Source organism: Xenopus tropicalis, chromosome 6 (genome assembly GCF_000004195.4).
Source record: "Xenopus tropicalis strain Nigerian chromosome 6, UCB_Xtro_10.0, whole genome shotgun sequence".
Taxonomy (NCBI): Eukaryota; Metazoa; Chordata; class Amphibia; order Anura; family Pipidae; genus Xenopus; species Xenopus tropicalis.
The window spans coordinates 96563360-96577372 of record NC_030682.2 but is presented as its reverse complement, the minus strand read 5'-3'; the positions used below and the strand labels follow the sequence as shown (position 1 = coordinate 96577372).

At 43.1% G+C, this 14013-nt stretch overlaps 1 protein-coding gene across 5 annotated transcripts in view; it reads left to right on the top strand.

Moving 5' to 3' along the window:
• The first annotated feature begins 5805 nt into the window (after positions 1 to 5805).
• The window catches only part of carmil1 (capping protein regulator and myosin 1 linker 1), a 163127-nt gene continuing 154919 nt past the window's right edge, over positions 5806 to 14013 (top strand). For 2 of the 5 annotated variants that reach the window (XM_018094821.2, XM_031903489.1), the window contains exon 1: positions 5808 to 6764. In XM_018094821.2, the coding sequence (XP_017950310.1) occupies positions 6725 to 6764 (40 nt within the window). In that variant the 5' untranslated portion in view covers positions 5808 to 6724. Of the gene's footprint in view, positions 6765 to 14013 lie in introns of all 5 variants that reach the window. The other 3 variants (XM_031903488.1, XM_031903487.1, XM_012965383.3) reach the window with 3 other exon arrangements.

Below are 14013 nucleotides of genomic sequence, written 5' to 3'. Positions count from 1 at the left end.
AAATAAATTAATTTTATGTCTCATATACATGTGCATATCTTACACCCACCTTTGTTTCAAGTTAGTGTAAATTAAGGCTCATAGTTTTTGATTTAATGCTTCAGCTCTCACAGGCATTTAGCAACAGAAAAGTATTTTGCTAAAAACATAGGAATTTGTAGGCTTGATGCTTGGTATCTGCCCTATGAATCCGTCACTCCATCTGCTCTCTGTTTAATATTTAATAACTGAGAAGTGACAAAAAAAACAAACGCATGCGGGGGGGGGGGGGGGGAGAAAAATCCTAACTATACCAGCAGATGGCTCCAAGCCTCAGCCCACAGAGCAGCTAATATTGGGTCAGAACTGACACAGCATATGGCACAATGGAGAAACACTACTACTTTATTTTTTTTCTAAATATACTTCAAGAACATTCTGAGATCTAAATTAGAGCAGGGAGGTGTAGAAGCCAGCTGTACCAAATGGTTTAATATGCTCATTATGTATATAAATGAAGATTAATGTTTATAAATATGATTTCAAGCCAAATTTACAGATTTGCCACATTACATCAAAAACTGGTAGAATTACTAAAGAATAGTTTAAACCTATACCAGTCTTTCTTTATAATGATAGATAATTCATTTTGGTAATTAATTACATTTTTAGCACCAAGGGTGCATTTAGCAGAAACTCACACACTTTTTTCTGTGAGCCACTTGAGGCTAATGTCCCCTTTGGTTTATGATGAGCCCCATAAAGGGCCATAGGGCAATGGGGGGACAATTTGCAATCTGCTACATTGGGAAATGTAAGTTTGCCACCTTTTCTGGAAAAGAATAACAGCTTTCCCATGTTTTAGGCTGTTATTAATACTGGCATAAACCATGATTTCATGTCAGGGTGTGTATTTGTAGGAAGGCTGCCTGGGCCCCGGCCTAGGCTGGTAAGTCATTAGGGGTATTACCAGGCTTCACAAGTAAAATGGGATCCCCATGTGCAGTGCTGTATAGTGGATGTTTGTTCACCGCAGGGAGGCTATTCCTTCTTCCCTCTTCAAATTGCTTGCACATGCACAGTAGACTAATAGTAGAACTGTAACTAATAAGCCGAACTTGCGCCGGGCCCCCTTAGAAGATTTTGCAGGGGGGCCTGGCGTAACCAAGTTGCAGTGCTGTGTGTTACATAATACTCTTCTCCCTCAGGTGCATTCGCTTACTATTGAAGAAAGGGTTAACCACTAGTGATGAGCGAATCTGCCCCGTTTCACTTTACCCAAAAAATTTGTAATCTTGCAAAAGATGGCGAAGAAGTTGTGAAATGGTGAAAATGTTGTTCATCAAAAAAAATTAGGTGCATATATGATTTATTAGATGTGCACGATTTGTTGCCCATTTCACAAAACTTGCCGCAAATGGAGAAACTCAGAAATTTGCTGCAAATCCATGCCTGCCAAATTATTTCACCTATCACTATTAACCACCATATTTTTCCACCACAAAACAGATTCTTTAAACAGTTGTTACTTACAATCATAGTTGTAGTGTTCACAACACCCAATGGTATTATTGCCTGCTTTGGTGAAACAATCCCTGGTGCCAGGGGAAGCTCACAGTGATGTATTACTCCAGGAATCTATCTATTCCTAAACCTTACCACTCAAGTCCCTATACTGGCAGCATTGGCACCACAAGGTACTAACCTGTAATAGCCTCCTCATTGGAGACTCTGGCTGCTCTACTAGCTACCCTGCCTCTCACTCTTAGGGGCACATTTACTTATCCACGAACGCTCTGACTGTTCGCTCGATCAGTCCAATCGTATTTTCTGCAACTTTTTCGACGCTTGCGCGACTTTTTCAACGCTTGCGCAACTTTTTCGTATTTTTACTGCGAAAAAATCGGATCGGTTTTGCCATGTTTACAATTGTTCGGTACGAAAATTTTGTGACTATCGGATCGCCAATACAATATTATCGTGACTAATACGATTTTTTCGGAAGCATTTTCGTGATATTTGCGATCTTCAGAAATTTTCGTTTCCTATCCGAATTTTTCCCATTCGGGATTCAAACTCATGTTTTGATTAATCTGCCCCTTAGAGTGAGCTATTACAAAATTATCCTGGCACTTCACCTACTGGGACCTACCTGCATTGCAGCACCACTTCACTCGCTCCAGCAAGTGTGCAGACCTAAATAGCCTGAGGACATGTGATCTTCCTTTTTTATAAACTAGGAGCTTACTCCCCCTCCCAACTATAATACAGGCCCACACAAAGCTGGCCAAGAAACCTCCTGGGGAAACTAATTTCTATGGGATATAGACTTTCCTTAATTCTCAGCTTTCTAGATAAGAGTTTAGAGTTGTCACCTTTCAATACAATGGGTCTTGGCAGGGGGGCAGGGTGATGTTTGTGGGGTAAAGCATGTCATAGAAAGGTTGGTGATGTCAGGGGGTGGGGCTATGTTGTGGCAATCTGTGAGTGGCTGGTCGCTGCATTATTTACCTCAGAGCAGGGTTGCCAGGTTGGTGGGTTTTCCGCCAATTGGGCTACTAATTTAAAGCCCAGGCGGGTTTCCAAAGTACAAACCCGCCAAGGAAACTAGCCAAAGTTTTTTCCTCTGATATGCCCATCCCAGTGCATGCTGGGTAATGTAGTTTGTATCTTACAATTAGCCTTTAGCTAATATAAAACTACAATACCCAGCATGCAATTATAGACAGAAGCTCCCTTTTCTATTCCTTTTTGCTGAACCTGAAGCTGCAAAACTACTATAACCTGCATGGACTAGGCACAGAGGGCAGGGAAACATCAGTCATCCAAGTAACTGGATAGGGGGCACAGGGCATGGGAAGTGAATATATGTTCTAAAAAGGGATATTTTCCCATATATACATATATTTAATTTTTTTTAGAAAAAAAAAAACTCATTGCGCATATTGGGCTATTTTTGAGCTACTTGCAGAGTGGCTTTTGGCTAGTTTTAGGCTGGTTTTAGAACTGACTTTGGCTGGTTTGGAAAAATAAATCTGGCAACCCCGCCTTAAGGTCCCCATACATTATAGCTTCCGATATCGGCCCCTTGGACCAATTTGGCAGCTTATCGGCCCGTGTAGGGGCAGAACTGAGGGGCCTGCCCAACCGATATCTGGCCTGAAATGACATAGTTAGTTACATAGTTACATAGGGTTAAAAAAAGACCAGTGTCCATCAAGTTCAACCCATCCAAGTAAACCCAGCACACACAACCCACACCTACCAATCTATACACTCACATACATAAACTATAAATACAACCACTAGTACTAACTGTAGATATTAGTATCACAATAGCCTTGGATATTCTGATTGATCAAGAACTCATCCAGGCCCCTCTTAAAGGCATTAACAGAATCTGCCATTACCACATCTCTAGGAAGGGCATTCCCCAATCTCACTGCCCTCACCGTGAAAAACCACCTACGCTGCTTCAAATGGAAGCTCCATTCCTCTAATCTAAAGGGGTGGCCTCTGCTGCGTTGATTGTTTTTATGGGAAAAAAGAACATCCCCCATCTGCCTATAATCCCCTCTAATGTACTTGTACAGAGTAATCATGTCCCCTCGCAAGCGCCTCTTTTCCAGAGAAAACAACCTCAACCTCGACAGTCTCACCTCATAGTTTAAATCTTCCATCCCCTTAACCAGTTTAGTTGCAGTCTCTGCACTCTCTCCAGCTCATTAATATCCTTCTTAAGGACTGAAGCCTAAAACTGCACTGCATACTCAAGGTGAGGCCTTACCAGGGACCTATAAAGGGGCAAAATTATGTTCTCATCCCTTGAGTCAATGCCCTTTTTTATACAAGACAGCACTTTATTTGCTTTAGTAGCCACAGAATGACACTGCCTGGAATTAGACAACTTGTTATCTACAAAAACCCCTTGATCCTTCTCCATTAAGGATACCCCCAACACACTACCATTCAGTAAATAGTTCGCGTTTATATTATTTCTACCAAAGTGCATAACTTTGCACTTATGAACATTGAACCTAATTTTCCAGTTTGCTGCCCAGTTTTCCAATTTTGTCAAATCTCTCTGCAAAGCGGCAGCATCCTGCATGGAACTTATAGTTTTGCACAATTTTGTGTCATCAGCAAAAATAGAAACAGTACTCTCTATGCCCACCTCCAGGTCATAAATAAACAAGTTAAAAAGCAAAGGACCAAGGACTGACCCCTGCGGTACTCCACTAACCACACTGGTCCAATTAGAAAATGTTCCATTTACCACCACTCTTTGTACTCTATCCTTCAGCCAGTTCTCTATCCAATCACAAATTGGCCAGATATCGATCGGCCAGGTTAGAAAATCCAGTCAGATTGGGGACCACATCGGCTCGTTGAACCGACTGCCCCATTGCCGCGTGTAGAATTCGATCATTTGGCCCCAGGGCCAAACGATCAAATTCGCCTACATGCTTCCCCGATATCGCCCAACCGTAGGTGGGGATATCGGGTGAAGATCCGCTCGCTTGTTGACATTGCCAAGCGAGCGGATCTGCGCGTGTATGGCCAGCTTTAGAGTCCTGTCCAGATTTACGAAATCAGGACAGGCAGTGTTCACCCACACGGTCCTTCCAAAAAACTGGCTGTCTGGGTGAAAACTCAACAGGAGGCATATATATTGTATAAGGCTAAAGAGCAAGTGCTATACACAGGTCATGGAATTCCGAGGTGAATTCTAATATCCTCATACTACACAAATGTCACGTGACACAAATTACATCACTGAGCACCTGTACATACTGTCACGGCCAGGCCAAGTTAACTAAGCAGCCTAGGCAACCCATGTGCAGGAGTGCGTTCAGGGATTTAAGAATGGGGCGCCCAAGGCCACCCCCTTTCGATGCCCGTCCCCCCCCCGCGTGCATGCATAGTGCTTCAGTTGCATACAAAACAGTGGGGAGAGGACATGCTAAAGTTTCTGCGCATCCGGTCCTTATTGCTCTGTATGAGCAAAATTACAATGCATCTGGACGGCATACCGCCCCTACATTTCTGCCGCCCTAGGTCTGGGCCTTTGTGGCCTCACCACAAATCCAGGCCTGAGTTCACTTATGGTGCAAAAGGAGGGGGGGAGGACTGCAGGGGATTGCTTAATGTGTCTGCATTTTAGATCCTCCGGGGCCTGAACTAACATAGTGCAGGCATAAAAGGTAAGCGCCCAGCACCCCCAACTGTTGCGCCTTAGGCACCTGCCTCTTCTGCCTACCCCTAGTTCCGGCTCTGCATACTGTTAATTATATCCCTTTAAACAGTTGGTTCTGATATCAGAATGTGCACTTTATAACTTAAAGAGAAGCCCACACTAGTGTCTATGCCGTGTAATAGCCAGTTGCTGTCCCGCTACAACCAAATTTGTAGGTGTTGTTTCCAACAGGTAGCACTTGATAATATTTCAAATAAAATCTAAATTAAATAAGGTGTTAGGATGAGATTGCTTTAGGGGCCCAAAGGTAAAGGGGAGCGAGAGTTGGTTGTGGTTATAATGTTATAAAGTGACACCGTAGATTATAAAATGTAATTCAGCCCTTACTAAAATGTTAAAAGCTATAAGAACCTTATCTGCGATATACGCATCTGTGTACCCATGCCTAGGACAGCTCATTTAGAGGCCCTAGCATTGCCAGTGCCACATTTTATTCCTGCCTATACTTGCTAAGGATGAAGGGGGTGGAGCAGATAGGGGCAGGGTTTGGGGGCATATAGGGGGCCAGAAGGGGGGATCAGAGTAGACCAGTATTTACAAATCCACTGGCAAGTATTTTACCTGTTAGGCTGGTGAAATATTGACTAGGCGGCAACCTATAAATTATTTTGTATAGAATATAGTTATCACTAAAACCTCTTGGTATAATATACATTGCTCCAACTGATTGCTGACCTTCAGTTGTTGCTGAACTACAGCACACGCATACAGGCTATAAAGGGTTGTACGCATTGGTATGTAAATTGAAAGTTACAGATCGAATGTAGATTCGGGTGTTATTTAAGTCTTATATACACAACTTGTTTAATGGCGTCCAGGCTACTCGGTTAGTCATGCAGTTTGCACCCTGAGGTAATATCTTTTGCTTGTTTTCCTTCCCACGCTTCTAACTCTCGCGAGCCATGGAGTGCGTGTAGGTGAGGGATCAGCTCAGGGTGCCGCCGCCGCCGCCCCTCCCTCCTCTCCGCCAGCCCCGCCAGCCCCCAGCCCGCCGCTCACTCCCTATGGAACACACATGCACCTTCAGCCTGTAGGTGTGCAGCTGCGCCTCCCACAAAAGCGAGGAAGGGGGCGCTGTTGCGAAGAGAGAAGGTGCGTGCGTTTGTGCGAGCTGCAGCCCAGAGAAAGAGAGAGACTGCTGAGGAAATCCAGCTTCAGGGAAGAGAGACAGAGAACTGCTGTTATCAGCCTCCCCTCCTCCTATCTGTCTTTCACACCCCACCCCCCCCTCTCTCTGGCTCTTTAAGCCTCTCCCACTGAGTAGTCAGTGCAAGGGATTTTCTGAACCGGGATACATTGTATTTCCTGCTTTCTGCTAGTAATCTGGGGCATGGGAGGCTGCTGCTGGGGGCATGTACAGTACGCAGTAACATCACTTGCCTCTTGTGCATCGGATCTGCTGTCTGAGACCTTGCTGTGGGATCTGTGTGGTGGAGCAGCTGGCTGCCTGGCACTGTTCAACCATCAAAGACAAGAGGGGCTGAAAAAATGACAGAAGACAGCTCAGAGGTCCCCAGAGAGTTGCTAGGTAAGACTGCTGTTTCTGGATGTATCACATTTAGCAACCCAGTTACCTTATAGCACAAACTAAATGTATGTATGTATATAAATATATAGGACTCCTCTATATATATATCTATATCTAAATATCTATATATAGAGAGAGGACAATTTTGTTGTATGAATTAAACTCCAGTCAAAAAGAGGTTAATGTGCATGTTGGTGCAGCTGGCATCTGTTTACTGTCTTGCCTGGCTAGAATGGCACACCTGTAATTAAGCCATTTGGCGGTGACAGCACCGGTAGTTGCACCTTTCAGCACCCAGTGGGTTACTGAGGTGGGAGTGACTCCTCGTAGTTGTATGTTTGAGGCTAAAACCTTGCCAGTGTTTGAGTTCCATGGAAGAAATGTATTGACAGCACTGTAAATGTACAGTAGTAAGTGCATGGAGTTTATTTTGCGATCAGAATGGATTTCTGTAAACATAACAGTCTCGGCACCCCATGGGGATTCCTGCTAATGGCAGTTAATAGCAGTGCTGTGCAGCTCCATGAGGATAATGGTGTGAGTGTATTTTATCCTGTGTGTGTAGGAAGATTCTGCAGCAAATAAATTACTGGCAGAAATCCTCTATAGATTATGCATCCTCAGCAAAGAAGAGATTCTTCATTAAGCGATATACAAGCTCTGGCTTTCCAGCTGTTGAGCTTGAACTTCCCATCATTCCACAACTGGGTATTGTAGTGCGACAGTGACTGTCACACGCAGATCATTCCTGTTCTACACAGTAGTATTAGTAATGGGAAATTAAGTGTAGGAATATCAGATTCCTTGTTGACATTCATCTAAATGATTTAACATAGGCATCTTGCTAATTCAATTTCTTACCATTTGGGCACAGTCTCATTACCAGGCCCTGTTTCTTTACATTCATAGTTGTATTTCTGTGATGTACGGGACAGGTATACGAGTCCCTGGGGGTTAATGTGAAACAAGTCTCTTGCGAGAGAATGCTCTCAAGCCCCTAATTATTGTTGGTTAGGGACTGTTTGGTGACATTTTCTTTAGTGACCTAGGCCAGCTTTTAACTGCTAGACATTTATGCCTATTGTAAGGTGACCTGATATCCCCTTTAATATATGATGCAAAACTATGTTTGTGTATACATACTATACATTTGATCTTAAAAGGTGTATAACTGTTCAAATTCTAAAATTCTGCTTGTTTTTTCTCACTTGATCAGCACACATGAGAAATGAGTGATTCTTACCTTTTTTTCTGTATATAGTGCCAGCAAGTTATGCAGCGCTTTAAATGTATGTATAATGAACAGGGGTCTTACAGTAGTTTAACAAACAAGGTTTACAGAGTAAAAATAGGATCAGAGCAGTGGCATAATAGCAAGGCGTTGCACCCCCAAAAAATCTTCGGGGGCACAGTTTGCACAGTAGCCTGGATTGCACTCTCCCTCCACCCAGGTAAGAGAGCGGTTGGGGAGGGGGATTTTTTTTATGCTTGACAAAATCTCTTGCGAGTAGGGCCCTCTAATCCACTGGCATAACTATTGAGGATGCAGACCCCTTTGGTGCAGGATCCCCTGTCTCCCTGGGCCCCACTCTTCGACCACGGGGTCTGCATCCTCAATGGTTATGCCAGTGGATCAGAGGGCCTTACTCGCAAGAGATTTTGTCAAGCATAAAGAATTACATTGTGTGCATTTTTTATAGACTTTAAAAGAATACTGTCTTAGGAAAACATGTTTTTTTCCCCCAAAACAATCAGTTAGAGCTTCTCCAGCAAGATTTGTATTTAATTTTGAAATTTCACATGGGGTTCATATTCTTCATTTCTCAGGGTGCCACAGCCATGTAATATTTAGTCACTCTTTACTGATATCACCCCCCTTCCTTTCCCCCCCAGCAGCTGATCAGCAGAACAGTGGGAAGGCAGCAAGATAACCGCTCCCTGACAACTGTATTGCTAAGGGCTCTGGCACACGGGGAGATTAGTCGCCCGCGACAAATCTCCTGTGTCTCGGGCGACTAAGCTCTCCGGATTTCACTGAAATCGCGCCGCTGCGTATGCCATCCCACCGGCGATTTACATTTTCGCCGGTGGGATGGCAATTTTAAAGGAGAAGGAAAGCCTAAGTCACTTGGGGGTGCCAAAATGTTAGGCACCCCCAAGAGACTTAAAGGAGAAGGAAAGGCTAGTAAAGAGTTAATCTCAAACTGCAGGCATACCTTCAGTTGTCTAAATAGTGCCCTTAAAGGAGAAGGAAAGGCAAAGTCACTTGGGGGTGCCAAAATGTTAAGCACCCCCAAGTGACTTTAACCGCTTACCTTGTACCCCGGGCTGGTGCCCCTGTTCGGAGAAAATAGCACCAGCCCGGGGTACCTGGAGCGCAGCACTTCCTCCTTCCGCCTTCAGCTTCCTAAACTGCCGGTGGCCGGGCATGCACAGTAGAGCGAAAAAGCCGACTTAAATGTTTAAGTTCGGCTTTTCACTCTACTGCGCATGCGCGCGCAGCGAAGCCGGAAGGAGGAAGTGCCGACAGCTACCCCGGGCTGGTGCTGTTTTCTCCTTACAGCGGCACCAGCCCGGGGTAAAAGGTAGGCGGTTAAAGTCACTTGGGGGTGCCTAACATTTTGGCACCCCCAAGTGACTTTACCTTTCTTTTTCCTTTAAGTCTCCCCATATTTCACCTGTTCAGAAGATCTGAAGCCAAACAGGAAGAAAAAATGCTGAGCTGTGTAAAGAAAGTTCCCATAATGCCTCACTCCTGCACAGACATGCAGTAAGTCCATGAGTCAGCTTTCTGCTGATTGGCTCAGATCCACATTCCTAAGGGGGGAAGTGAGTTCTTAGCATTCTTGAGGGAGGGGGGAGCAGGAAAGAGCAGAGAACAGAAAGCTGCATGTCTGTGGCACAGGAATTACAGTCACAAGAAATCTTTTTTCAGAGAAGTCAGCGCAGCGTTTCTGTGAGTGCTTATGGCTGTATTTACATAGACCTTTCTTTCTGCTTTAAATCGCTTACTTTGTACCCCGGCGTGCCTCTGTTTAGAGAGAACAGCACCAGCCCGGGGTAGCTGCGAGCGCTTCCTTCCTCCACGTTGACGCACTGCACATTAGAGTGAAAAGCCGAACTTTAACAACAAAGCTAATGCGCATGCACCGGCCCAGGGAATTCACTGCAGAAGAAACGCAGAAGAAGGAAGCGCTCGCTACAGGTACCCCGGGCTGGTGCAGTTTTCTCCTAACGGGCACCAGCCCGGGGTACAAGGTAAGCGATTAAGTCACTTAGGGGTGCCTAACATTTTGGAATCACTTTGAGGCTGAACTGCAACTCCCAGTACCCGATCTAATTAGAAGGGTGCCGTAGTAATTTGTATACGTTTGTCCTGGGAGTACTGGGAGTTGCAGTTCAGCCTCACAGTGATTCCAGCGCCCTTTCTTCCTTTCTTTGCACACTTGTTGCATTTTATTATTTCACTGGGATTTCCCACTCCTTTTACACAGGGTGATTCACTTCTCTTGCACTTTCTACTCGTTTTTTTATGGTGTCCTTTGTGTTTGTTTTATTCAAATTGTGTCTGTACAGTGTCTGGTGTTTAGACACGCCCACTCTATGATGTCATCAAGCCTTGCCACTGCTGGGTTTATCAGGGGGGTTTGATTGCCACATCTGCACTTTTTTGTTTTTTGCATCTAAGACCTGTGTATGCGGCATATTCTTTCTAGTTTTGTATGCTCACTTTATACTGCACCCAGGCAAATTAGTACTTCGTTATACGTGAGTGCCTGCTTTGACCTGGTCCTATATATATATATATATATATATATATATATATATATATATATATATATATATATATATATATATATAAAATACTCCAATACTGAGGGTATAACATCGTGAACAAGGTCCTAGACCAGGACCGAAACGTTGATGTAACAATCATGTAATTATCTACAATAAAGTATTGAAAATTGGAGTGCGCATAACTCATGGAGTATTTTATACATGGAACAACCAGATGCAGCACCCATAAAGACTACTAGACACGTGAGTGAAGAGGGAGTGCGGACCGATTGTAAACTATATATATATATATATATATATATATATATATATATATATATACTCACCAAAAGGATTATTAGGAACACCATACTAATACGGTGTTTGACCCCCTTTCGCCTTCAGAACTGCCTTAATTCTACGTGGCATTGATTCAACAAGGTGCTGAAGCTCCCGTTCCACCACATCCCAAAGATGCTCTATTGGGTTGAGATCTGGTGACTGTGGGGGCCATTTTAGTACAGTGATCTCATTGTCATGTTCAAGAAACCAATTTGAAATGATTGAGCTTTGTGACATGGTGCATTATCCTGCTGGAAGTAGCCATCAGAGGATGGGTACATGGTGGTCATAAAGGTATGGTCAGAAACAATGCTCAGGTAGGCCGTGGCATTTAAACGATGCCCAATTGGCACTAAGGGGCCTAAAGTGTGCCAAGAAAACATCCCCCACACCATTACACCACCACCACCAGCCTGCACAGTGGTAACAAGGCATGATGGATCCATGTTCTCATTCTGTTTACGCCAAATTCTGACTCTACCATTTGAACAACAGAAATCGAGACTCTTTAGACTATGCAACATTTTTCTTTTCCAGTCTTCAAGTGTCCAATTTTGGTGAGCTTGTGCAAATTGTAGCCTCTTTTTCCTATTTGTAGTGGAGATGAGTGGTACCCGGTGGGGTCTTCTGCTTTTGTAGCCCATCCGCCTCAAGTTTGTGCATGTTGTGGCTTCACAAATGCTTTGCTGCATACCTCGGTTGTAATGAGTGGCTATTTCAGTCAAAGTTGCTCTTCTATCAGCTTGAATCAGTCGGCCCATTCTCCTCTGACCTCTAGCATCAACAAGGCATTTTCGTCCACAGGACTGCCACATACTGGATGTTTTTCCCTTTTCACACCATTCTTTGTAAACCCTAGAAATGGTTGTGCGTGAAAATCCCAGTAACTGAGCAGATTGTAAAATACTCAGACCAGCCCGTCTGGCACCAACAACCATGCCATGCTCAAAATTGCTTAAATCACCTTTCTTTCCCATTCTGACATTCAGTTTGGAGTTCAGGAGATTGTCTTGACCAGGACCACACCCCTAAATGCATTGAAGCAACTGCCATGTGATTGGTTGATTAGATAATTGCATTAATGATAAATTGAACAGGTGTTCCTAATAATCCTTTTGGTGAGTGTATATAGATTGATTGGGGCTCTCTTCACCTCCTGTATCGGTTATTGGTTGCTTTATATGTTACTCTGTTGTACAGCGCTGCAGAATATTTTGGCACTTTATAAAAAAATGTTAATAATAAATATATGTGTTGTATATTGCTGGTATCTATGCCAAAAGGCTAATTGTACAGGGGTATATATGCCTTGAGAAAAAAGTAATTATTTTCATGCCGAAATCTGCTCTGTGAGTGTGCTGACAGGCTGATTCTGTACCTGTCAGTACACATACACGAAAGTTGCGGAAGGCAGCAATAACCTAACACCAGTTCTGCCTTCAGCTGAACAATTAACCATGCATGACTATTGTACAGTGTAGTAGCAGTAGTGTTTTTCGTGAATATATTTCAGCCCTCAGAGAAATGATCAGTACTCCTCTCTGCCATTGGTTTTGCAGCTCAAAGGAACTGCTTTTCTTCTACAAAATTTAAATTTGCTTGGTTTCAGGGCAAGAAATGCTGTTCCATTTATGTAAATGACACACCGCACAGAGAGGTATCAAATATTTCTCCTCTAGCTGAGAAGGCCCAACAGAGGTTTTTGGCTAAACACAGGTGCCCTCTTTTGGTCTTCTCCCCTCCAAGCTGTCATATGCTACAATAAAAAAATACCCTCTGAAGCCAGACAAATCAACTGTACTATGGGAGCAGGTCGCTACAGCACTTAAGCACTGATATAAGTAATAGAGGATCTTCTTAGTTGCATGTTTGGGAATAGATGCAAGTGGGGACTTTGTCTGTGTAGAAAAGGGTTGCAGATATTTGAATATAATTGAATCCCTTTCCAATAACTCTTCTGCTTGCCCCTAGTTTTAGCACTGCTGGCTTAGTAATGCTATATAGCCCAGCAGTAATTCTGTTGTCAGGTATTCTGCTGAAGGCAAACATGAGCAAGGGCTGACTCATAATTTGTGCCTGACTATGAAACTCTTCAAGTGTCTTCAGACATCTAAACATTGCTGTGACTTCCTAAGTAAAAGACTTCCATAAGTAATAAGTAATAAACATAAATATTTAAAACCAATAAAGCTATTTTCAGAATTTACTCAAGGGACCACATACCCCCTTGTTTAACGTGAGTTTAATGAATAGGCCTTGGGCTGAATTCCCTTTTTGCCTGTTGTTATAATTGCTAAAAATCTTTGGTTTTGTTATTTATTGAGCTAAACAGCGCAAACAGATGGACTGCAGCTTCTCTATGTTTGTTTGTTGCAATGTAGATTACTAGATTACCACTACACAGATAATTCCTCTGCAGGAGGAGGGTTGTATATACAGAACTCAGTATCACAAGGTAAACTAAGTAAGTTACTTAACGGAAAGTGTGAAAGCAAAATAATGCTTTATATTAGGACACCTGTATAATTTACTTCAGTAATCTTAGACAAGAAGTCAGTCATATTATTTTTTTTTTGTAAGGCACTGTGCATGGGACATTCTTAAAGGTGTCTTAAGTAATCCTAGAACTCATGATATCCCAGGCAGGCAGAAGTGATGGTGATTAAATGCGTCAAGAAAATTGTTCTGAATAAATCACTTCAAAGAGAAAAGGCTCATTAACACATTTCAAGTGCCAACGCCATCCACAGGGAAAGGTAAACTCCTGAAGATATTTGTTATTCTTCAATCAGTGTCAGCAAGTGCAACAGTTTTTACATACAGTCTATTAATATTGTAAATTGAACAGGTTTGTCAATGAACAACTAGAAAAAAAATAATGTCTCCATTTGTGTCATATAAAAAGCTGTAAACCATTATTTGGCTTTGAGCTAAAAATAGATACCCACCCAATATACATTTTTTTTCAGGCGATTGGTGCTGCACGGTCAGGCACAGTCACCAGGGGTGAAATAAAACAACCAGAAGGGCTGTATTCGGCTTGCGGGCCTTGTGTTTGACACATGTGGTTTATGTAATAAAAAAAAAAATTATGCTGCATTTATAGTAACCTGTATTAACTATTCAACAG